Source organism: Lolium perenne, chromosome 6, assembly GCF_019359855.2.
Source record: "Lolium perenne isolate Kyuss_39 chromosome 6, Kyuss_2.0, whole genome shotgun sequence".
NCBI lineage: Eukaryota > Viridiplantae > Streptophyta > Magnoliopsida > Poales > Poaceae > Lolium > Lolium perenne.
Window position 1 is genome coordinate 183,001,042 of NC_067249.2, and position 26,724 is coordinate 183,027,765.

At 44.5% G+C, this 26,724-nt stretch overlaps 2 protein-coding genes across 2 annotated transcripts; one reads left to right on the forward strand and one right to left on the reverse strand.

Annotated features, from left to right (window-relative positions):
• Positions 1-1,191: 1,191 nt before the first annotated feature.
• On the reverse strand, positions 1,192-16,742 carry LOC127310177 (uncharacterized). Its single transcript, XM_051340868.1, has 2 exons — positions 16,512-16,742; positions 1,192-1,620 (listed from the first exon to the last, which is right to left on the reverse strand). Exons 1-2 carry the CDS (start codon positions 16,740-16,742, stop codon positions 1,192-1,194), a joined length of 660 nt encoding a protein of 219 aa, XP_051196828.1.
• Positions 16,743-19,082: 2,340 nt separating this feature from the next.
• On the forward strand, positions 19,083-23,173 carry LOC127306733 (mechanosensitive ion channel protein 6). Its single transcript, XM_051337425.2, has 5 exons — positions 19,083-21,348; positions 21,632-21,755; positions 21,862-22,155; positions 22,251-22,453; positions 22,609-23,173. Exons 1-5 carry the CDS (start codon positions 19,349-19,351, stop codon positions 22,889-22,891), a joined length of 2,904 nt encoding a protein of 967 aa, XP_051193385.1. The 5' UTR covers positions 19,083-19,348; the 3' UTR covers positions 22,892-23,173.
• The last annotated feature ends 3,551 nt before the right edge of the window (positions 23,174-26,724 follow it).

Genomic DNA, 26,724 nt, shown 5'->3' on the forward strand with positions numbered 1-26,724 from the left:
GAATTTGAATATGTAATAACTATGTTTTTATTCATTTTTATTATTATAATCAAATAATATATGCATTATTCATATAATATGGCCAAATATTTAATATCTTGAAATCTGTAAACCGCAATTGGACAAATAATATATGATTTATTATTAGAAAAATGTGAGGAATTTGAATATGAAATTATTATGTTTTTATTTATTTTTATTATTATTAATAAATAATATATGCATTATTCATATAATATGGTCAAATAATTAATATCTTGAAATCTGTAAACCGCAATTGGAAAAATAATATATGCTTTATTATTAGAAAAATGTGAGTGATTTGAATATGAAATAATTATGTTTTTATTCATTTATTATTATTATTATCAAGGATATATGCATTATTCATATAATATGGCCAAATAATTAATATCTTGAAATCTGTAAACCGCAATTGGACAAATAATATATGCTTTATTATTAGAAATATGTGAGTGATTTGAATTTGAAATAATTACGTTTTTATTCATTTTTATTATTATTAGCAATTGTATATGCATTATTCATATAATATGGCAAAATAATTAATATCTTGAAATCTGTAAACCGCAATTGAAAAATAATATATGCTTTATTATTGTAAATATGTGAGGGATTTGAATATGAAATAATTATGTTTTATTCATTTATTATTATTATTATCAAGGATATATGTCGCTAGTTAATACACATAGTTCGATATATCTTCTTCAGTTACAGCGTGATGGTGGAGCGTCGGGTGCAGCGTGGTGGTGATGGAGGTGGACGTGGAGGTGGCGGCATGCAGAGATATAAGAAACACGATGGTGATGGAGGTGGACGTGGAGGGGAGGCGGCATGGAGTGGATGCAGAGATGTAAAATACACAAGCATATAGATCGCTAGTTCATACACATAGTTCGATGTAACTTCTTTGGCTGCAGCATGATGGTGGAGCGTGATGGTGATGGCGGTGGACATGGAGGAGGCGGCATGGAGTGAATGCAGAGATGTAAAATACACAAGGAAATATGTCGCTAGTTCATACACATAGTTTGATATATATTGAAAGACACATAGTTCATACACATAGTTCGATATATATTGAAGACGATTTATAGAAAAACACATAGTTCATATAAATATAGAAGACACACACTGTAGCACCACACCACCATCTACTCATCATCTCTAAATATTGAGACAATCAACATGGTTATTGTAGCCAACTAGCATCCAATGCCTCCTAGCCATCTCGAAGCCCAGACGAGCGTCCAGCACGGCATAGCGCACTTGCTCGTAGCTTAATGGAACATTAGCCCACCCAAATATGAGTTCATCTTCTTTTTCTTGCACGGCGTCTTTCTTCTTGTACTTCTTCCTCTTCTTCTTCTTCTCAAGATTTATCCCAATGATAGAATTCGTCAGATCATATAGACTCGGAATGTGATTATTTGTGGGATTCGGGAGTATCTTCTGGAGGTCGTACGCAGAAGTAATATGAATACCGTACGGACTCAGCATCTCCACATCCTTGCTGATAGCCGCGCCGCAAAATCTGAGGTTCCTGTCCTGCAAGAACTCCCTGAGAACTTGTGGCACTTCATCAGCATGGCAAATCTGGAATACCAAATTCTTGGACGTCACTGATACGTCTCCGACGTATCGATAATTTCTTATGTTCCATGCCACATTATTGATGTTATCTACATGTTTTATGCACACTTTATGTCATATTCGTGCATTTTCTGGAACTAACCTATTAACAAGATGCCGAAGTGCCGATTCTTTGTTTCTTTGCTTTTTGGTTTCAGAAATCCTAGTAAGGAAATATTCTCGGAATTGGACGAAATCAACGCCCAGGGGCCTATTTTGCCACGAAGCTTCCAGAAGTCCGAAGACGAAACGAAGTGGGGCCACAGGGTGCCCAAACCCTAGGGCGGTGCGCCCCCCCCCTGGCCGCGCCGGCCTATGGTCTGGGCCCCTCGCGCCGCCTCCTGACTTGCCCTTCCGCCTACTTAAAGCCTCCGTGACGAAACCCCCAGTACCGAGAGCCACGATACGGAAAACCTTCCAGAGACGCCGCCAACGCCGATCCCATCTCGGGGGATCCAGGAGATCGCCTCCGGCACCCTGCCGGAGAGGGGAATCATCTCCCGGAGGACTCTACGCCGCCATGGTCGCCTCCGGTGTGATGTGTGAGTAGTCTACCCCTGGACTATGGGTCCATAGCAGTAGCTAGATGGTTGTCTTCTCCCCATTGTGCTATCATTGTCGGATCTTGTGAGCTGCCTAACATGATCAAGATCATCTATCTGTAATTCTATATGTTGCGTTTGTTGGGATCCGATGAATAGAGAATACTTGTTATGTTGATTATCAAAGTTATATCTATGTGTTGTTTATGATCTTGCATGCTCTCCGTTACTAGTAGATGCTCTGGCCAAGTAGATGCTTGTAACTCCAAGAGGGAGTATTTATGCTCGATAGTGGGTTCATGCCTGCATTGACACCGGGACAAGGATGCAAAGTTCTAAGGTTGTGTTGTGCTTGTTGCCACTAGGGATAAAACATTGATGCTATGTCTAAGGATGTAGTTGTTGATTACATTACGCACCATACTTAATGCAATTGTCTCGTTGCTTTGCAACTTAATACCGGAGGGGTTCGGATGATAACCTGAAGGTGGACTTTTTAGGCATAGATGCAGTTGGATGGCGGTCTATGTACTTTGTCGTAATGCCCAATTAAATCTCACTATACTCATCATGATATGTATGTTCATGGTCATGCTCTCTTTATTTGTCAATTGCCCAACTGTAATTTGTTCACCCAACATGCTGTTTATCTTATGGGAGAGACACCTCTAGTGAACTGTGGACCCCGGTCCAATTCTCTTTACTGAAATACAATCTACTGCAATACTTGTTCTACTGTTTTCTGCAAACAATCATCTTCCACACAATACGGTTAATCCTTTGTTACAGCAAGCCGGTGAGATTGACAACCTCACTGTTTCGTTGGGGCAAAGTACTTTGGTTGTGTTGTGCAGGTTCCACGTTGGCGCCGGAATCCCTGGTGTTGCGCCGCACTACATCCCGCCGCCATCAACCTTCAACGTGCTTCTTGGCTCCTCCTGGTTCGATAAACCTTGGTTTCTTTCTGAGGGAAAACTTGCTGCTGTGCGCATCATACCTTCCTCTTGGGGTTCCCAACGAACGTGTGAGTTACACGCCATCAAGCTCTTTTTCCTCAAGCGCCGTTGTCGGGAGATCAAGACACGCTGCAAGGGGAGTCTCCACTTCTCAATCTCTTTACTTTGTTTTTGTCTTGCTTAGTTTTATTTACTACTTTGTTTGCTGCACTAAATCAAAATACAAAAAAATTAGTTGCTAGTTTTACTTTATTTGCTATCTTGTTTGCTATATCAAAAACACAAAAAAATTAGTTACTTGCATTTGCTTTATCTAGTTTGTTTTATTTACTGTTGCTAAAATGGCCAACCCTGAAAATAATAAGTTGTGTGACTTCACAACCACAAATAATAATGATTTCTTATGCACACCTATTGCTCCACCTGCTACTACAGCAGAATTCTTTGAAATTAAACCTGCTTTACTGAATCTTGTTATGCGAGAGCAATTTTCTCGGTGTTAGTTAGATGATGTTGCTGCCCATCTTAATAATTTTGTTGAATTGTGTGAAATGCAAAAATATAAAGATGTAGATGGTGATATTATTAAACTAAAATTGTTCCCTTTCTCATTAAGAGGAAGAGCTAAAAATTGGTTGCTATCTCTGCCTAAGAATAGTATTGATTCATGGACTAAATGCAAGGATGCTTTTATTGGTAGATATTATCCCCCTGCTAAAATTATATCTTTGAGGAGTAGCATAATGAATTTTAAACAATTAGATACTGAACATGTTGCTCAAGCTTGGGAAAGAATGAAATCTCTGGTTAAAAATTGCCCAACCCATGGACTGACTACTTGGATGATCATCCAAACCTTCTATGCAGGACTAAATTTTTCTTCACGGAATTTATTGGATTCAGCTGCTGGAGGTACCTTTATGTCCATCACTCTTGGTGAAGCAACAAAGCTTCTTGATAATATGATGATCAACTACTCTGAATGGCACACGGAAAGAGCTCCACAAGGTAAGATGGTAAATTCTGTCGAAGAAACCTCTTCCTTGAGTGATAAGATTGATGCTATTATGTCTATGCTTGTGAATGATAGGACTAATATTGATCCTAATAATGTTCCATTAGCTTCATTGGTTGCACAAGAAGAACATGTTCATGTAAACTTCATTAAAAATAGTAATTTCAACAACAATGCTTACCGGAACAATTCTAGTAACAACTATAGGCCATATCCTTATAATAATGGCAACGGCTATGGTAATTCTTATGGAAATTCTTACAACAATAATAGGAGTTCACCCCCTGGACTTGAAGCCATGCTTAAAGAATTTATTAGTACACAAACTGCTTTTAACAAATCTGTTGAAGAAAAGCTTGGGAAAATTGATATATTTGCTTCTAAAGTCGATAGTCTTGCTGCTGATGTTGATCTTTTGAAATCAAAAGTTTTGCCTAATGAAAATCATCATAATAAAATTGTTACTACAGCAAATGCCATCCAAGTTAGAATTAATGAGAATATAAGATTAATGGCTGAACTGCGTGCTAGGTGGGATAGAGAAGAAAATGAAAAACTAGCTAAAGAAAAGAATGTAGCTAAAGTTTGGACTATTACCACCACTAGTAATGCTAATGCTACACATGTTGCTGCACCTCCTACTAATAATAATAAAAGAATTGGTGTTAGCAATGTTTCCACTTCTAATGCAAAGCGCGAGAAACTGCCTGAAACTGCTAAAACTGCTGAAACTGCCTGTGATAAAGCTGCTGAAATTTTTTCCAACATTGGGGATGATGATCCTGATGGCGTGTAACTCACACGTTCGTTGGGAACCCCAAGAGGAAGGTATGATGCGCATAGCAGCAAGTTTTCCCTCAGAAAGAAACCAAGGTTTATCGAACCAGGAGGAGCCAAGAAGCACGTTGAAGGTTGATGGCGGCGGGATGTAGTGCGGCGCAACACCAGGGATTTCGGCGCCAACGTGGAACCTGCACAACACAACCAAAGTACTTTGTCCCAACGAAACAGTGAGGTTGTCAATCTCACCGGCTTGCTGTAACAAAGGATTAACCGTATTGTGTGGAAGATGATTGTTTGCAGAAAACAGTAGAACAGTATTGCAGTAGATTGTATTTCAGTAAAGAGAATTGGACCGGGGTCCACAGTTCACTAGAGGTGTCTCTCCCATAAGACAAACAGCATGTTGGGTGAACAAATTACAGTTGGGCAATTGACAAATAAAGAGGGCATGACCATGCACATACATATCATGATGAGTATAGTGAGATTTAATTGGGCATTACGACAAAGTACATAGACCGCCATCCAACTGCATCTATGCCTAAAAAGTCCACCTTCAGGTTATCATCCGAACCCCCTCCAGTATTAAGTTGCAAAGCAACAGACAATTGCATTAAGTATGGTGCGTAATGTAATCAACAACTACATCCTTAGACATAGCATTAATGTTTTATCCCTAGTGGCAACAGCACAACACAACCTTAGAACTTTCTGTCACTGTCCCAGGTGTCAATGCAGGCATGAACCCACTATCGAGCATAAATACTCCCTCTTGGAGTTACAAGCATCTACTTGGCCAGAGCATCTACTAGTAACGGAGAGCATGCAAGATCATAAACAACACATAGATATAACTTTGATAATCAACATAACAAGTATTCTCTATTCATCGGATCCCAACAAACGCAACATATAGAATTACAGATAGATGATCTTGATCATGTTAGGCAGCTCACAAGATCCGACAATGATAGCACAATGGGGAGAAGACAACCATCTAGCTACTGCTATGGACCCATAGTCCAGGGGTAGACTACTCACACATCACTCCGGAGGCGACCATGGCGGCGTAGAGTCCTCCGGGAGATGATTCCCCTCTCCGGCAGGTGCCGGAGGCGATCTCCTGGATCCCCGAGATGGGATCGGCGTTGGCGGCGTCTCTGGAAGGTTTTCCGTATCGTGGCTCTCGGTACCGGGGTTTCGTCACGGAGAGGCTTTAAGTAGGCGGAAGGGTAGGTCAAGAGGCGGCGCGAGGGGCCCCACCATAGGGCCGCGCGGCCAGGGCAGGGGCCGCGCCGCCCTATGCTCGGCTGCCTCATGGCCCCTCTTCGTTTCGTCTTCGGACTTCCGGGAAGCTTCGTGGAAAAATATGCCCCTGGGCGTTGATTTCGTACAATTCCGAGAATATTTCCTTACTAGGATTTCTGAAACCAAAAACAGCAGAAAACAAAGAATCGGCACTTCGGCATCTTGTTAATAGGTTAGTTCCAGAAAATGCACGAATATGACATAAAGTGTGCATAAAACATGTAGATAACATCAATAATGTGGCATGGAACATAAGAAATTATCGATACGTCGGAGACGTATCAGCATCCCCAAGCTTAGTTCTGCTCGTCCCGAGCAGGTAAAACGATAACACAGATAATTTCTGGAGTGACATGCCATCATAATCTTGATCATACTATTTGTAAAGCATATGTAGTGAATGCAGCGATCAAAACAATGTATATGACATGAGTAAACAAGTGAATCATAAAGCAAAGACTTTTCATGAATAGCACTTCAAGACAAGCATCAATTAAGTCTTGCATAAGAGTTAACTCATAAAGCAATAATTCAAAGTAAAGGCATTGAAGCAACACAAAAGAAGATTAAGTTTCAGCGGTTGCTTTCAACTTGTAACATGTATATCTCATGGATATTGTCAACATAGAGTAATATAATAAGTGCAATAGGCAAATATGTAGGAATCAATGCACAGTTCACACAAGTGTTTGCTTCTTGAGGTGGAGAGAAATAGGTGAACTGACTCAACATTGAAAGTAAAAAAATTGTCCTCCATAGAGGAAAAGCATCGATTGCTATATTTGTGCTAGAGCTTTGATTTTGAAAACATGAAACAATTTTGTCAACGGTAGTAATAAAGCATATGTATCATGTAAATTATATCTTACAAGTTGCAAGCCTCATGCATAGTGTACTAATAGTGCCCGCACCTTGTCCTAATTAGCTTGGACTACCGGATCATCACAATGCACATGTTTTTACCAAGTGTCACAAAGGGGTACCTCTATGCACTTTGTACAAAGGTCTAAGGAGAAAGCTCGCATTGGATTTCTCGCTATTGATTATTCTTCAACTTAGACATCCATACCGGGACAACATAGACAACAGATAATGGACTCCTCTTTTATGCATAAGCATGTAGCAACAATTAATAATTTTCTCATTTGAGATTGAGGATATATGTCCAAAACTGAAACTTCCACCATGGATCATGGCTTTAGTTAGCGGCCCAATGTTCTTCTCTAACAATATGCATGCTTAACCATAAGGTGGTAGATCGCTCTTACTTCAGACAAGACGGACATGCATAGCAACTCACATGAAATTCAACAATGAATAGTTGATGGCGTCCCCAGTGAACATGGTTATCGCACAACAAGCAACTTAATAAGAGATAAAGTGCATAATTACATATTCAATACCACAATAGTTTTTAAGCTATTTGTCCCATGAGCTATATATTGCAAAGGTGAATGATGGAATTTTAAAGGTAGCACTCAAGCAATTTACTTTGGAATGGCGGAAAATACCATGTAGTAGGTAGGTATGGTGGACACAAATGGCATAGTGGTTGGCTCAAGTATTTTGGATGCATGAGAAGTATTCCCTCTCGATACAAGGTTTAGGCTAGCAAGGCTTATTTGAAACAAACACAAGGATGAACCGGTGTAGCAAAACTCACATAAAAGACATATTGAAAACATTATAAGACTCTACACCGTCTTCCTTGTTGTTCAAACTCAATACTAGAAATTATCTAGACCTTAGAGAAACCAAATATGCAAACCAAATTTTAGCATGCTCTATGTATTTCTTCATTAATGGGTGCAAAGCATATGATGCAAGAGCTTAATCATGAGCACAACAATTGCCAAGTATCACATTACCCAAGACATTAATAGCAATTACTACATGTATCATTTTCCAATTCCAACCATATAACAATTTAACGAAGAAGAAACTTCGCCATGAATACTATGAGTAGAAACCAAGGACATACTTGTCCATATGCTACAGCGGAGCGTGTCTCTCTCCCATAAAGTGAATGCTAGGATCCATTTTATTCAAACAAAACAAAAAACAAAAACAAACCGACGCTCCAAGCAAAGCACATAAGATGTGATGGAATAAAAATATAGTTTCAGGGGAGGAACCTGATAATGTTGTCGATGAAGAACGGGATGCCTTGGGCATCCCCAAGCTTAGACGCTTGAGTCTTCTTAATATATGCAGGGGTGAACCACCGGGGCATCCCCAAGCTTAGAGCTTTCACTCTCCTTGATCATGTTGCATCATACTCCTCTCTTGATCCTTGAAAACTTCCTCCACACCAAACTCGAAACAACTCATTAGAGGGTTAGTGCACAATAAAAATTAACATATTCAGAGGTGACACAATCATTCTTAACACTTCTGGACATTGCATAATGCTACTGGACATTAGTGGATCAAATAAATTCATCCAACATAGCAAAAGAGGCAATGCGAAATAAAAGACAGAATCTGTCAAAACAGAACATTTCGTATTGACGAATTTTAAAATGGCACCATACTTGCTCAAATGAAAATGCTCAAATTGAATGAAAGTTGTGTACATATCTGAGGATCATGCTCGTAAATTGGCTTAATTTTCTGAGCTACCTACAGGGAGGTGGACCCAGATTCGTGACAGCAAAGAAATCTGGAACTGCGCAGTAATCCAAATCTAGTACTTACTTTTCTATCAACGGCTTAACTTGGCACAACAAAACACTAAACTAAGATAAGGAGATGTTGCTACAGTAGTAAACAACTTCCAAGACACAAAATAAAAACAAATTACTGTAGGTAAATAACACATGGGTTATCTCCCAAGAAGTTCTTTCTTTATAGCCATTAAGATGGGCTCAGCAGTTATAATGATGCACTCGCAAGAAATAGTATTTGAAGCAAAAGAGAGCATCAAGAGGCAAATTCAAAACAAATTTAAGCCTAACATGCTTCCTATGAAAAGGAATCTTGTACACAAATAAATTCATGAAAAGCAAAGTGACAAGATCAGGAAGATAAAACAAGTGTAGTTTCAAAAATTTCAGCACATAGAGAGGTGTTTTAGTAACATGAAAATTTCTACAACCATATTTTCCTCTCTCATAATAACTTTCAGTACCATCATGAGCAAACTCAACAATATAACTATCACATAAAGCATTCTTATCATGAGTCTCATGCATAAAATTATTACTCTCCACATAGGCATAATCAATTTTATTAGTTGTAGTGGGAGCAAATTCAACAAAGTAGCTATCATTATTATTCTCATCATCAAATATAGGAGGCATATTGTAATCATAATCAAATTTATCCTCCATAACAGGCGGTACTAAAAGACCAATATCATTATCATAAGTAGGAGGCAAAGTATCATCAAAGTAAATTTTCTCCTCAATGCTTGGGGGAATAAAAAGATCATGAAAACCAGCTTCCCCAAGCTTAGAACTTTTTATGTTATTATCAACAATGGTGTTCAAAGCATTCATACTAATATTACTACCAGCATGCAAATAAGATTCCATAGGTTTTTTAATTTTCGCATCAAACAATCCATGTTTTAAATCAGGAAATAGAAATAGAAGCTCATTCTTGTCCATTATACCAAACTAGTGAAATAAAAACATGCATGATATTAAGTAAAGTAAAACAAGTAACTAATTTTTTTGTATTTTGATTTAGTGCAGCAAACAAAGTAGTAAATAAAACTAAGCAAGACAAAAACAAAGTAAAGGGATTGAGAAGTGGAGACTCCCCTTGCAGCGTGTCTTGATCTCCCCGGCAACGGCGCCAGAAATCTAGCTTGATGGTGTGTAACTCACACGTTCGTTGGGAACCCCAAGAGGAAGGTATGATGCGCACAGCAGCAAGTTTTCCCTCAGAAAGAAACCAAGGTTTATCGAACCAGGAGGAGCCAAGAAGCACGTTGAAGGTTGATGGCGGCGGGATGTAGTGCGGCGCAACACCAGGGATTCCGGCGCCAACGTGGAACCTGCACAACACAACCAAAGTACTTTGTCCCAACGAAACAGTGAGGTTGTCAATCTCACCGGCTTGCTGTAACAAAGGATTAACCGTATTGTGTGGAAGATGATTGTTTGCAGAAAACAGTAGAACAGTATTGCAGTAGATTGTATTTCAGTAAATAGAATTGGACCGGGGTCCACAGTTCACTAGAGGTGTCTCTCCCATAAGACAAACAGCATGTTGGGTGAACAAATTACAGTTGGGCAATTGACAAATAAAGAGGGCATGACCATGCACATACATATCATGATGAGTATAGTGAGATTTAATTGGGCATTACGACAAAGTACATAGACCGCCATCCAACTGCATCTATGCCTAAAAAGTCCACCTTCAGGTTATCATCCGAACCCCCTCCAGTATTAAGTTGCAAAGCAACAGACAATTGCATTAAGTATGGTGCGTAATGTAATCAACAACTACATCCTTAGACATAGCATTAATGTTTTATCCCTAGTGGCAACAGCACAACACAACCTTAGAACTTTTCACATCGTCCCTGTGTCAATGCATGCATGAACCCACTATCGAGCATAAATACTCCCTCTTGGAGTTACAAGCATCTACTTGGCCAGAGCATCTACTAGTAACGGAGAGCATGCAAGATCATAAACAACACATAGATATAACTTTGATAATCAACATAACAAGTATTCTCTATTCATCGGATCCCAACAAACGCAACATATAGAATTACAGATAGATGATCTTGATCATGTTAGGCAGCTCACAAGATCTGACAATGATAGCACAATGGGGAGAAGACAACCATCTAGCTACTGCTATGGACCCATAGTCCAGGGGTAGACTACTCACACATCACTCCCGGAGGCGACCATGGCGGCGTAGAGTCCTCCCGGGGAGATGATTCCCCTCTCCGGCGGGTGCCGGAGGCGATCTCCTGGATCCCCGAGATGGGATCGGCGTTGGCGGCGTCTCTGGAAGGTTTTACGTATCGTGGCTCTCGGTGCGGGGGTTTCGTCACGGAGGCTTTAAGTAGGCGGAAGGGTAGGTCAAGAGGCGGCGCGAGGGCCCGGACCATAGGGCCGCGCGGCCAGGTGGGGCCGCGCCGCCCTATGCTCTGGCTGCCTCGTGGCCCCTCTTCGTTTCGTCTTCAGACTTCTGGAAGCTTCGTGGAAAAATAGGCCCCTGGGCGTTGATTTCGTCCAATTCCGAGAATATTTCCTTACTAGGATTTCTGAAACCAAAAACAAAGAAAAACAAGAATCGGCACTTCGGCATCTTGTTAATAGGTTAGTTCCAGAAAATGCACGAATATGACATAAAGTGTGCATAAAACATGTAGATAACATCAATAATGTGGCATGGAACATAAGAAATTATCGATACGTCGGAGACGTATCAGATCCCATTGCTTTAGATTATAATGGTTTGAATTTTGATGATTGCCACATCTCTGAAGTTACAAAGTTCTTGCAAAAACTTGCTAAAAGTCCTAATGCTAGTGCTATAAATTTGGCTTTCACGCATCATATTACAAATGCTCTCATAAAAGCTAGAGAAGAGAAACTTGAGCGCGAAGCCTCTATTCCTAAAAAGCTAGAGGATGGTTGGGAGCCCATCATTAAGATGAAGGTTAAAGATTTGATTGTAATGCTTTATGTGATCTTGGTGCAAGTATTTCTGTTATGCCTAAGAAAATTTATGATATGCTTGACTTGCCACCGCTGAAAAATTGTTATTTGGATGTTAATCTTGCTGATCATTCTACAAAAAAACCTTTGGGTAAAGTTGATAATGTTCGCATTACCGTTAACAATAACCTTGTTCCCGTTGATTTTGTTGTCTTGGATATTGAATGCAATGCATCTTGTCCCATTATATTGGGAAGACCTTTTCTTCGAACTGTTGGTGCTATTATTGATATGAAGGAAGGTAATATAAAATATCAATTTCCTCTCAAGAAAGGTATGGAACACTTCCCTAGAAAGAGAATGAAGTTACCTTTTGATTCCATTATGAGAACAAATTATGATGTTGACACTTCGTCTCTTGATAATACTTGATACACACTTTCTGCGCCTAGCTGAAAGGCGTTAAAGAAAAGCGCTTATGGGAGACAACCCATGTTTTTACCTACAGTACTTTGTTTTTATTTTGTGTCTTGGAAGTTGTTTACTACTGCAGCAACCTCTCCTTATCTTAGTTTTGTGTTTTGTTGTGCCAAGTAAAGCCGTTGATAGAAAAGTAAGTACTAGATTTGGATTACTGCGCAGTTCCAAATTTCTTTGCTGTCACGAATCTGGGTCCACCTCCCTGTAGGTAGCTCAGAAAATTAAGCCAATTTACGTGCATGATCCTCAGATATGTACGCAACTTTCATTCAATTTGAGCATTTTCATTTGAGCAAGTCTGGTGCCATTTTAAAATTCTTCAATACGAACTGTTCTGTTTTGACAGATTCTGTCTTTTATTTCGCATTGCCTCTTTTGCTATGTTGGATGAATTTCTTTGATCCACTAATGTCCAGTAGCATTATGCAATGTCTAGAAGTGTTAAGAATGATTGTGTCACCTCTGAATATGTTAATTTTTATTGTGCACTAACCCTCTAATGAGTTGTTTCGAGTTTGGTGTGGAGGAAGTTTTCAAGGATCAAGAGAGGAGTATGATGCAACATGATCAAGGAGAGTGAAAGCTCTAAGCTTGGGGATGCCCCGGTGGTTCACCCCTGCATATATTAAGAAGACTCAAGCGTCTAAGCTTGGGGATGCCCAAGGCATCCCCTTCTTCATCGACAACATTATCAGGTTCCTCCCCTGAAACTATATTTTTATTCCATCACATCTTATGTGCTTTTTCTTGGAGCGTCGGTTTGTTTTTGCTTTTTGTTTTGTTTGAATAAAATGGATCCTAGCATTCACTTTATGGGAGAGAGACACGCTCCGCTGTAGCATATGGACAAGTATGTCCTTGGTTTCTACTCATAGTATTCATGGCGAAGTTTCTCCTTCGTTAAATTGTTATATGGTTGGAATTGGAAAATGATACATGTAGTAATTGCTATTAATGTCTTGGGTAATATGATACTTGGCAATTGTTGTGCTCATGATTAAGCTCTTGCATCATATGCTTTGCACCCATTAATGAAGAAATACATAGAGCATGCTAAAATTTGGTTTGCATATTTTGTTTCTCTAAGGTCTAGATAATTTCTAGTATTGAGTTTGAACAACAAGGAAGACGGTGTAGAGTCTTATAATGCTTTCAATATGTCTTTTATGTGAGTTTTGCTGCACCAGTTCATCCTTGTGTTTGTTTCAAATAAGCCTTGCTAGCCTAAACTTTGTATCAAGAGGGAATACTTCTCATGCATCCAAAATACTTGAGCCAACCACTATGCCATTTGTGTCCACCATACCTACCTACTACATGGTATTTTCCGCCATTCCAAAGTAAATTGCTTGAGTGCTACCTTTAAAATTCCATCATCACCTTTGCAATATATAGCTCATGGGACAAATAGCTTAAAAACTATTGTGGTATTGAATATGTAATTATGCACTTTATCTCTTAATAAGTTGCTTGTTGTGCGATAACCATGTTCACTGGGGACGCCATCAAATATTCATTGTTGAATTTCATGTGAGTTGCTATGCATGTCCGTCTTGTCTGAAGTAAGAGCGATCTACCACCTTATGGTTAAGCATGCATATTGTTAGAGAAGAACATTGGGCCGCTAACTAAAGCCATGATCCATGGTGGAAGTTTCAGTTTTGGACATATATCCTCAATCTCAAATGAGAAAATTATTAATTGTTGTTACATGCTTATGCATAAAAGAGGAGTCCATTATCTGTTGTCTATGTTGTCCCGGTATGGATGTCTAAGTTGAAGAATAATCAATAGCGAGAAATCCAATGCGAGCTTTCTCCTTAGACCTTTGTACAGGCGGCATAGAGGTACCCCTTTGTGACACTTGGTTAAAACATGTGCATTGTGATGATCCGGTAGTCCAAGCTAATTAGGACAAGGTGCGGGCACTATTAGTACACTATGCATGAGGCTTGCAACTTGTAAGATATAATTTACATGATACATATGCTTTATTACTACCGTTGACAAAATTGTTTCATGTTTTCAAAATCAAAGCTCTAGCACAAATATAGCAATCGATGTTTTTCCTCTATGGAGGACAATTCTTTTACTTTTAATGTTGAGTCAGTTCACCTATTTCTCTCCACCTCAAGAAGCAAACACTTGTGTGAACTGTGCATTGATTCCTACATATTTGCCTATTGCACTTATTATATTACTCTATGTTGACAATATCCATGAGATATACATGTTACAAGTTGAAAGCAACCGCTGAAACTTAATCTTCTTTTGTGCTGCTTCAATGCCTTTACTTTGAATTATTGCTTTATGAGTTAACTCTTATGCAAGACTTATTGATGCTTGTCTTGAAGTGCTATTCATGAAAAGTCTTTGCTTTATGATTCACTTGTTTACTCATGTCATATACATTGTTTTGATCGCTGCATTCACTACATATGCTTTACAAATAGTATGATCAAGATTATGATGGCATGTCACTCCAGAAATTATCTGTGTTATCGTTTTACCTGCTCGGGACGAGCAGAACTAAGCTTGGGGATGCTGATACGTCTCCGACGTATCGATAATTTATTATGTTCCATGCCACATTATTGATGTTATCTACATGTTTTATGCACACTTTATGTCATATTCGTGCATTTTCTGGAACTAACCTATTAACAAGATGCCGAAGTGCCAGTTGATGTTTTCTGTTGTTTTTGGTTTCAGAAATCCTAGTAAGGAAATATTCTCGGAATTGGACGAAATCAACGCCCAGGGGCCTATTTTGCCACGAAGCTTCCAGAAGTCCGAAGACGAAACGAAGTGGGGCCACAGGGTGCCCAAACCCTAGGCGGCGCGGCTCCCTCGGCCGCGCCGCCTATGGTCTGGCCCTCGCGCCGCCTCCCGACTTGCCCTTCCGCCTACTTAAAGCCTCCGTGACGAAACCCCCGATGCAGAGAGCCACGATACGGAAAACCTTCCGAGACGCCGCCAACGCCGATCCCATCTCGGGGGATCCAGAGATCGCCTCCGGCACCCCTGCCGAGAGGGGAATCATCTCCGGAGGACTCTACGCCGCCATGGTCGCCTCCGGTGTGATGTGTGAGTAGTCTACCCCTGGACTATGGGTCCATAGCAGTAGCTAGATGGTTGTCTTCTCCCCATTGTGCTATCATTGTCGGATCTTGTGAGCTGCCTAACATGATCAAGATCATCTATCTGTAATTCTATATGTTGCGTTTGTTGGGATCCGATGAATAGAGAATACTTGTTATGTTGATTATCAAAGTTATATCTATGTGTTGTTTATGATCTTGCATGCTCTCCGTTACTAGTAGATGCTCTGGCCAAGTAGATGCTTGTAACTCCAAGAGGGAGTATTTATGCTCGATAGTGGGTTCATGCCTGCATTGACACCTGGGACAGTGACAGAAAGTTCTAAGGTTGTGTTGTGCTTTGTGCCACTAGGGATAAAACATTGATGCTATGTCTAAGGATGTAGTTGTTGATTACATTACGCACCATACTTAATGCAATTGTCTGTTGCTTTGCAACTTAATACCGGAGGGGGTTCGGATGATAACTTTGAAGGTGGACTTTTTAGGCATAGATGCGATTGGATGGCGGTCTATGTACTTTGTCGTAATGCCCAATTAAATCTCACTATACTCATCATGATATGTATGTGCATGGTCATGCTCTCTTTATTTGTCAATTGCCCAACCGTAATTTGTTCACCCAACATGTCTTGTTTATCTTATGGGAGAGACACCTCTCGTGAACTGTGGACCCCGGGCCACTTCTCTTTACTGAACTACAAGCTGCTGCAATCGTTGTTCTACTGTTTTCTGCACACAATCATCTTCCGCACACTACGGTTAATCCTTTGTTACAGCAAGCCGGTGAGATTGACAACCTCACTGTTTCGTTGGGGCAAAGTACTTTGGTTGTGTTGTGCAGGTTCCACGTTGGCGCCGGAATCCCTGGTGTTGCGCCGCACTACATCCCGCCGCCATCAACCTTCAACGTGCTTCTTGTCTCCTCCTGGTTCGATAAACCTTGGTTTCTTTCTGAGGGAAAACTTGCTGCTGTGCGCATCATACCTTCCTCTTGGGGTTCCCAACGAACGTGTGAGTTACACGCCATCAGTCACCGAGAGCTGAAGGACGGCGGCACGCTGATCACCCTCGTGATGGTTAGTGAACTCGCAATCCAAGCCGACGCACTTGATTTGTGCGTTGTCGAGATAGTCCCTCTTCACGGCGCGGATCCACTTTTCCACCCTTCTTGCATGGAGAGTGACTGTGACCTTGAACGACATTCCTTCCTCCATCAGGTGGTACACCTGAGTTCGAGGAGCTGGGTCGCGTGCGAGGTGCTCCATTGAGTCCGAAACATCGATGAAGAGGAGAGCTTTTTTGCAATGGTGGAGGAGATGAGAGATGGAAGAATGTTGTGTGTGCAATGGTGGAGAAGATGTGTGCAATGGTGGCTCAGATTCCCGGGAGCGTGACGCTCGATTTCGACGCTAGTAATGGCGGCGCGATCGGCTTCCGCGGGAACGAAGCGTTTAACTTTAAGTCCATTGGGATACAAACCGGGGCCAATGGGTCCTAACGAACCGGGACCTATGGGTGTCGTACGATTGGGTGGATTCGGGGCGACGTGGCCAGGCCTTTGGTCCCAGCCCAGGACACGGCCGGGTACAAAGGGGCCTGCCGAAAGGCCTGTTTTCTACTAGTGTTCGTTTTCATTGATCTCATGGTTGCATGGTGGATCATGACCTTCCACTAGTTTGCTGAACACCGGAGACCGCTGCAACACATTGATGTCATTGTGTGATCCCGTCATGCCAAAGAAAGAATGCCAAATCCACAGGTCATAATATGCCACACCTTCAAGCACCACACTACAATATCCATGACGCCCTTTGTATATACTTTGCCAAGCAAACGGGCAGTTCTTCCGTGACCAGTGCATGCAATCGATGCTTCCAAGCATCCCAGAGAATCATGTCGCAACATTTTGTGCCATGATCCTTGCAGTATCTTCTTCAGTTGGCCGTCTCAATTAGTATTTTCTAATCTTTCCCACCACAGTTCGGCAAAACTTATACATACACTCAATGACAGTAGACTCAATCATGCGAAAGTAGTCGTCATGTGTATCGGCAGGTGCTCCGTATGCAAGCATCCTCATGGTGGTGGTGCACTTCTGAATCGATGAGAACCCAACAATGCCTATAGCGTCGTGCTTCATCTTGAAGTAGGGGTCGAACTCTTGAACGCCATGGAGGATATTTATGAACAAACCCTTTCTCATCCTATACCGGCGCCAAAAATTGTCGGTCTGTGTTGCGTCATCTACGAAGTACTCATTGTGCAGCCGGGGCTTCGACTTCTTTCTTCCCGGACTTGAACCTCCGCAGCCTCTTCCGCTTCTCCACCTCGGCGTCAAGCATTTTCTCGAGGGACGCGATGATCAGCAAATGCTCCCGAATGTCATCGTCGAAGGCTTGCTCCTCCTCCAGTAGTCGGACAAGCATCTCGTCGTCGCTATCTATGTCTGAAGCAAATTAATGGTTAAAATTCAATCGCGGCAGACGAGGCAATGAACATCGACCTATCGCGCCTACCTGACAAGGCGTCGAACACTTCTGTGCACAAAGGTGGAGCGGATTTGATGGCGCGTTCTGAGATGCGTTGGTGAAGCGGCGGCGACGAAAAGGCCGGTGATAGAGCCAACCGCCATGACGGTGCCCGACTCAGAAGAGATATGCCATCGAAACGGCCGGCAAATCGAGCGGCAGCGGAGGGGTGGGAGGCGCGACGAGAAATAAAAGGCACGAACCAACTGTTGTGAAAGTGGTCGCCGACAGGTGGGAGCGCTCCTCGCTTTTCGTTGCGTCCGGCGTGCCCGGAGCGTCCCCTATGGATCGGGGATGGGCTCGGGCGCCGGACACCGTATTAGACCACGCCGGACGGAAGGAGGCTTTGGGGCGCGTGACTGGAAACGAAAATTTGTTCGGCGCACCCCAAATACCTTTAGGAGTCGCTTTGGGGATGCAGATGTATCTAAATATGAATCGGATGGAGTATTTTGCAGTTTCTGCTAAATTATATGAATCAGAGGGATTATTTTGCTTCGGCTAAATTGTATGAATCGGATGGAGTATTTTGCTGTTTCAGCTAATTTTTTTTCTTAGGGCTCTTTTGATTCACAGGATTTATAAAGAAATTGTGTAGGATTTAAATTCTTTGGGAATTTTTTTCTAAACAAGTTGATTGATTAATAGGAAAACATCCTATAGAAATCTTGTACTGCAAATTTTATAGGAAAAAAATATCAGGTCATACTTCATGAAAAAATTACTTTACTAGTACAATCAAACACATTCGATGTTCCCATAGGATTCACATAAACGGGATATCTCAAATTCTCAATCCTATGCTTTTGCTATTTCTATATTTTTCTACCTATGAAGCAAATGAGCCATTAGAATGCTATTTTCCTACTCCCAATTAATTACTGCCAAAAAAATGCTGACGCGCTCCCAGTTCTGTGCCGCTAATCTCGGCGACGATGGCACCCAAATCTCCACTTACCAGTAAATCCGATTTGTCTAATCTCCTCTGCTACCAGCAGCGTGCCACGTAGCCGTGTGAAGCTTGCGAGGTGCGCCGCTGTCCCATGACAGGCGCCGCTGCCTACAAAAGAAACGCACGCCGGGCGCGCAGCCCAACACCGGCCGGCGAAAAGGTTCGGTCGCCTTGCCAAGTGTTGTCACCTTGCTCCTCACCTCATGCTCCACGTTCTTCCCGAACCCTCCACCGCCTCGTTAATACACTACCGTCCCGGGCGGCGGCCCTAGCTCGGCAACGGCAGCGCAGCCATTAAATTCTTTCCCGAGCGATTGATTTCGTGGAGTAGGATAGGAGTAAAACCGATCCAGCGCGTGCGTGCGTGTGTGGTGTTTGTTGGTCGGCGGCGATGGACCAGGCGCAGCGCGAGAGCAGCCTGAGGTCCTACGGGTCGACCAGGTCGCTGTCCCGGTCGGGCGAGCAGGACCTGCTGTCGGACCCCGGCGAGCGGCGGGAGGTGGTCGTCAAGATCGACGGCAACGGCAACGGACCCGCGCCCTTCTCCATCTCCGGCCCCGTTCCCGGCGCGGACGTCGGCGCGCCGGCGGCGGCGGGGAATGCGACCTCGAACGCCGCCACCTCGACGAAGCCGAGCAGGAAGCTGTCGAGCGCCGGCAGCTCGCCCACCAAGGGCTGGGACGACGGGACCTACGACTTCTGGAAGAACGAGGGCGGCGGGAAAGGGGGCGCCCCCGCGCGCCGCGTCGAGGACTTCAGCTTCAAGAACCGGCCGGCGAAGCCGCCGCCCTCGTCGCCGCCACTGTCCCCCTCGCTCGCGCCAACACAGCCCAACGCCGCCGCCGCGGCGGCGGCGGAGGGCGGCAGCGAGGACCCGCCCACGCGCCTCATCGGGAACTTCCTCCGGAAGCAGATGGCGTCCGGCGCCGAGCTCTCGCTCGACCTCGACCTGGAGATGGAGGAGGACATCGGGCGGTCGTCCTCGCAGCCGTCCATGTCCCGCGACCGGGAGGCCGCGCGCGTTTCCTTCAAGGACCACAAGAGCTCCTCCTCGTCCTCTTCCTCCGACTCAGACGACGCCGGCGGGCGCCGCAGCCGCAGGCGCGGCGCCGATGATAGCGAGGTGATACGCGGCCCCAACACGTCCACCCCGGCCGGAGCGGGGCCGCTGCTGCGCGCCAAGACGCGCTCCCGGCTCATGGACCCGCCGCCGCAGTCGCCCGTGTCAGCGCGCGCCGTCGACGAGGAGCCGCGCAAGTCGTCCGCCCTGCGGCCGCCCAAGTCCGGCCAGTTCCCTTCGGGCCGCATGACCGGCAGGTCCGGCCAGTTCCCTTCGGGGCGCAAGACCGGCAACAAGTCCGGCGCCGTCGGCAAGTCGGGCCCCATGGAGGAGGAGGAGGACGACCCCTTCATCGACGACGACATCCCCGACGACTTCAAGCGCGGGAAGCTGGACACGCTCACCATACTGCAGTGGATCAGCCTGGTGCTCATCATCGGGGCGCTGGTCTGCAGCCTCACCATCAAGAGGCTGGCCACGAAGAAGCTCTGGGAGCTGCACCTCTGGAAGTGGGAGCTCCTCGTCTTCGTGCTCATCTGCGGCCGCCTCGTCTCCGGCTGGGTCATCCGGATCGCCGTCTTCTGCGTCGAGCGCAACTTCGTGCTGCGGAAGCGCGTGCTCTACTTCGTCTACGGCGTGCGCGGCGCCGTGCAGAACGCGCTCTGGCTCGGCCTGGTGCTCGCATCCTGGCACTTCCTCTTCGACGAGAACGTCCCGACCAAAACGCTGGTGCTGCCCTATGTCACAAAGATACTCTTCTGCTTGCTCGTCGCCACGCTCATCCGGCTTGTCAAGACGCTGCTGCTCAAGGTGCTCGCCTCCTCCTTCCATGTCTCAACATACTTTGATCGGATTCAAGAGGCGTTGTTCAACCAATATGTCGTCGAGACGCTCTCCGGGCCGCAGCTAGTCGACGAAGACTACGTGCTCGCCGAGGTGCGTGAGCTCCAACGCGCAGGCGCAACCATCCCGAAAGAGCTCCGTGCCGCCTTGCCAGCCAAGAACCTATCAGGGCAGAGGAGCATCCGGATCTCGGGTTTGATTTCAAAAGGAGAAGGAAGCAGTCAGCTGTCAAAGGAGAAAAAACAGCGTGAGCTTGATGAAGGGATCACCATTGACAAGCTCCATAGGCTCAATCAGAAGAATGTTTCAGCATGGAACATGAAGAGGCTGATGAAGATTGTTCGGTTTGGGACGCTCACCACAATGGATGAGCAGATTCAGCAGGCAACAGGAGATGGGGATGAGTCAGGGACACAGATTCGCAGTGAATATGAGGCCCAAGTGGCCGCCAAGAAGATCTTCCAGAATGTAGCCAAGCCTGGATCCAAGTAAGCATTTTTTTGCAGTCTTTGATAGGCATCCTTATCATTCAGTTATAAGTTACAATTTCTTAAATTCCTATTTTCTAAATTCTAGATCAGATAGATAACCCTTAGACTTATTGTACTGCACTGCTTTGTTTAATTTCCATTGCAAAGAGGATGTTGGATTACAGAAATGAACAAGAATTCTTAACCAAAATGCCCTCGTTTTCAGTATCAAATAGTAGTTCAAAGTATAGTGGCAAGTTCTCGATTCGTATCCTTGACCGTGAATGAATGAGTAATGCAGGTACATATACTTGGCAGACCTGATGCGCTTCATGAGGCAGGAGGAAGCCATCAAAGCTATGCATCTTTTTGAAGGAGCGCAGGAGCACTGTAGGGTCAGCAAGAGGTCTCTCAAGAACTGGGTGGTAATGATCTTGTTAAAGTACTACTGTGTAACTTCCATTAAGCATTATCATTGACTTCCGACTTCAAGATACGTTTCCTAACATTGCCATATGGTTTCTTTTATAGGTGAATGCATTTAGAGAGCGCAAAGCTCTTGCCTTAACACTTAACGACACAAAAACTGCAGTTAACAAGCTCAGCCAGATGGGCAATGTTGTCGTTGGCCTCATTGTGTTTGCTCTCTGGCTTCTTATTCTTGGCATAGCGACGACGCATTTCTTCGTCTTCATCAGCTCGCAGCTTCTCGTGGCAGTCTTTGTGTTTGGGAATACCATGAAGACGATCTTTGAGGCCATTATTTTCTTGTTTGTGATGCATCCTTTCGACGTGGGTGACCGCTGTGAAATTGAAGAAGTACAGGTAATGATTGAATATCATTTCCGTGCTCCTTGTGTAGTTTGAATTTAACATCTCCTTTGCGTCCGTTGGCTGAAGTTTAAGCGCTTGAATTTCAGGTCGTTGTGGAGGAGATGAACATCATGACAACTGTCTTTCTCCGATACGATAATCTAAAGATCTATTACCCAAACAGTGTACTGGCTACCAAGCCGATTTTCAATTTCTACAGGAGTCCTGATATGGGAGAAGGGGTCGACTTCTCTATTCATGTTGCCACACCTGTGGAAAAACTGGCCCTCATGAAGGAAAGAATATTACGGTGCGTATCTGTTCTTGTATATCTCAGCTACTTGTCGGATTTAGTTTGCGGGCATTTTGGTTGATGTGTAAGCATGTCTGCATTTCCAATTTGTAGTGCCGTTTGCTGCTGATGTTACCACATCGAACTAACCAATTCTTTCGCTTATGCTGCAGTTACATTGACTCCAAGAAGGAACATTGGTACCCCGGCGCGATGGTTGTCCTACGAGACGTTGACGACACCAACAAGCTGAAAGTATCCATCTGGCTCCGACACACGCTCAACTTCCAGGACATGGGGATGAGATTCGTGAGGAGGGAGCTGGTGCTGCAGGAGATGATCAGGGTCCTGAAGGACCTCGACATCGAGTACCGGATGTTGCCACTTGACGTGAACGTGAGGAACGCGCCCCCTCTTCAGTCCACGAGGATGCCGACGACATGGAACTACTCCTGAAGCAGCTCTGGATGCGCCGAGAATAGCTTGTGAGAAACCGCAGATACAGGAGTTAGCTTCCTCGTCTTGTGGTGAGAGCTGCAGGAGCCTGGCAGTAGCTAGCGGATAGCAGATAGACGCATATAGAGTGAACATTGATGCGGTCTGTAGTGAGTGTGGTATGTATTAGTATGAAATGCTCTGGTACATTTGATGATAGGCATATACAGTGAACATTAGACATGGTTGAAAGAAGTCCCAGTTGTATAAAAGACATGAATGCCGGAAATCTTTTTGTCTGAATCTTCTCGTGATAGAACGAGACCAGAGCTTCAACCGTCTCCTCGCGGTGCGGTACGCCAGCCTCGGCCAGAGGCCGGAGCGTTTTGCCTCTTGCATGAAGCCTTATCCACGCGATCCTGACGCGGACTACTCGGCACGAGTGCGACGGGAGAGAGAGGATAAACCGCTCTTCTTCCTGCGAGCGCGACTGCGCTGCTGTGAAGTCGCGTTCATGGCCGTTGCGTCAGACCGTGTGATGCATCTGATGCAAAGGCTCCGTCCGGCGCGACCTGTTGTCTTTTGGTGCGCACTGAAGCACCATCGGCCACAGCTTGATTCCTACTTAGCGTCGTAATCGTGGGAATGATCGCAGCTGACATCGTGTGTAAAGTTACAAGTTTAAATGAGAATTTGAGAAACTTTAGCTAGCAGATGCTTAAAATTACAGCCTTTTTTCTCTTCATAATATATGTGTAATACGAACTCCATTCCAATTTTGCATCAATATAGTCCAAACTGCACACGTTTGAACATTACAAATTGCTGAACATGAAAATCCAAACATAAAAATATAGTCAAACACAAGAAATGTTCGAACCAAAACATGAACAATCACCGCCAGAACTATAGCCAACGCAGTCATCTTTTTTTTTTTTGAAACGGGGGCAAAAGCTTTGCCCCAAGCTATTAAATCCTCCGGTACATGTCAAGAAATGCTTGGAGCATGCCCGCATTTCTATGAGGACTGGCAGATGTGCCAACATAGTAATACTCATGGTCCAAACTCCTTGTTCCTCTCATCCTCTGGTATCGCGTTGTGGGGAGTTGCAGAAGTCGTCGCAGTGCTTTCTAAGGTCTTCTTGTCCCAGAAGCGGGCAGAGTTTTACACAATTGCAAACTGAGTTTGTAACACACCAAAGGCTAACTCTATAGCTTTCCGACAAACTTCTTGAGCCTTGGGAGAGTGACTCTCTTCTTAATTGAGGGTTTGGAGTAAAAACGGTTACCATGTAGATGTCAATGGGTAGATAGTGGCTCATATCAGAAACATGGCCATTGACCGTTGAATTACATCTCTTTTCATCACGATATGCCAGCCTACCAAAAAGATATCTTTGCAGGACATTGTTGTTACTACAAGAACCAAGCATCCCAAAGTAGCAAAGCTTAACTGGGGCATCTCAGCCCGACACCATAGAAGAGAAATCTGTGCTGGTACCTCATACTTGCAAAGCAAAGCTCTGTTACATCGCAGGACCACTCGCTCGCAAGCTCATAGGTTGGCTTTTTTTTCGAATTTTCACCGGGGGGGAGAGGTTCCCCACCTGAATATATTACAAAAAAAGCTAAAACCCCACGTTGTTTTACAGCAAAGAGACAGAGAGGACAGAGGGGAGCACGAAGGAGAGGGGAGGATTACATAGGCTAGCCACGGAGGATTTCGTGCCAGACATCCAAAGCAGCCCTAGTTTCGACAGGGAAACGGCCGCGCCAGAGGGTTGCATCGTCGCGTCAAAGCTTGAGGAGCAGTGGCGTGGACGGCGGCGTGGCATGGAAGACTGCCGCGTTTCGCTGTTTCCAGATAGAACACAAACCCGTTGTTAATTTTGGGATTTTCTCTGAAATAGTGTCACTCTCAATCATTTCAGGAAGTTAGAGCTTCACGTCGATTCAACTCCAACATCAGCAGTTGTGAATCTTTCTCAACGATAATGTGGATGGCTCCAAATATTCAGCTAGCCTGACGGCTTGGACTGCCGCACTGAATTCTGCATGGAATGCATCAGAAACATACTCACTCCAGTCCGCGGTTGCCGCCACAACTGCGCCTCAATGATATCGAGCCACAACGCCCCAGCCTGCATGGCTGTGTCCCGTGGTGAATGCTCCATAAATATTTAATTTTAGAACATCTTGCTCAGGTGCAGTCCAAGTGGTCTGCTCTCGAGTTTTGTCCTTCTCCTTCTTACCTACAATCTCCATGTATTGAGCCACATAGCATCGCGTCTGATGCGCAACGGCTACAACATCTAGTATTTTATCGTCCTCTCATGGCAAACAGTTCACAAGTGTCATACAAACCACACACGCACACCACCTAAGCAAGAAAAAGTTCGACCCAGCCTAGGTCCAGGAGACAAACTAACATAGAGATAAAATGATGAACAGATACAGACTCATACACACCCAACCAAACTAGATAGATAGTAGAGCAAGTGCATGGTCGAGCCTCCGCTGGGGTCCTCCGCTACTCAGCTCGCAACCTTGCGTAGAGTCTTCTGACGTCGTCCACCGCCACGTCCAGCATCGCCTGGTCTCCCTGTCTGACCAGAACCCTCCAACATTGCATGTGGATCAACATTTGGTAAAAAAACATCAGCTGGGTTCCGATCATCCTTCCTTCAATGGTTAGTTTGTTTCGAGTGGTCCACAAGGTCCAACATTAAACCGCGAACGTAAACCAAACTAGCCTAGGAAGGGGGGCATATAGGTCCTGGGCGATTGCAATGAACTCTCCCAGCCCAGCAGGTTCCAGTCACAGTGTAGGAGTTCCCTAACTCCAGCCCACATCATTTTAGTGATGGGATAGGATAACAAGATATGGTTGAAATCTTCAATCTCCTGGCAAAGTGCACACCTCCCATCCGAAGGTCCATGTCGCTTGGCGACCTGCACGCAAGAGGGTAGGCGTCCCCGGATCAGTTGCCACAGGAACACCCGGACCTTGGGGGGAACACTGGTGCACCAAGATTCTTTGAAGCAGGTGACTGCCACTCCCTGCATCAGTGCAAGGTAGACCGATTTGGACATGAAGATCCGGAAGCATCGAGAGACTAGGAAACTTTATCCTCCTCGAGCCCAGGTTGCCAGCCCGTGGCTTCCCGACACAGGTTGTCCCACTCGACAGCCTCTGCCAGACCAAACCGTCTCCTAAACTCAACCCCACACCTCGGGATTCCCTTCCCGTCGTCTAGCATCAAACAGTGAGATCAACGGATCAGTGCAACAACTAAATAGGCAGGGGAATCTGGCCATGAAGGGTCCCCTACACGTCCACTAGTCCAGCCAAACCTTGGTGCGTCCCCCATTGCGCGCCTCGTGTTTGGCTCCCAACTTGAAGTGACATTTTATCTTTTGGATGGAATTCCAGAATTGGGAGCCCCTGGTTGGCACCTTATCATCAAAGAGATCCCGACCCATCAAGTATTTTGCACGGATGATGTCTACCCATAGACCCTCCACATCTTGGTACAGTTTCCAAATCCATTTGAGCATCAGAGCGATGTTCATAAGTTTGGTGTTGAGGATTCCAAACCCCCCAAACGCCTTTGGTTTGCACACCGTAGCCTAGTCTACCATGTGATACTGGCGTTTGTTGCCCACTCCCTCCCAGAAGAAGCGGGCTCTCGGCTTGTCCATGGCCGTATGGGTGCTGTCGAAGAGCAAATAGAGGCTCATGGCAAACATAGGTCGGCTCGACAAGCAGGAATTGGTCAGCTCCAACCTACCTGCCGACGCCAAGAATAGTCCCTACCACGGGTCAACCCTATGCCCAATCTTATCTAGCAGGA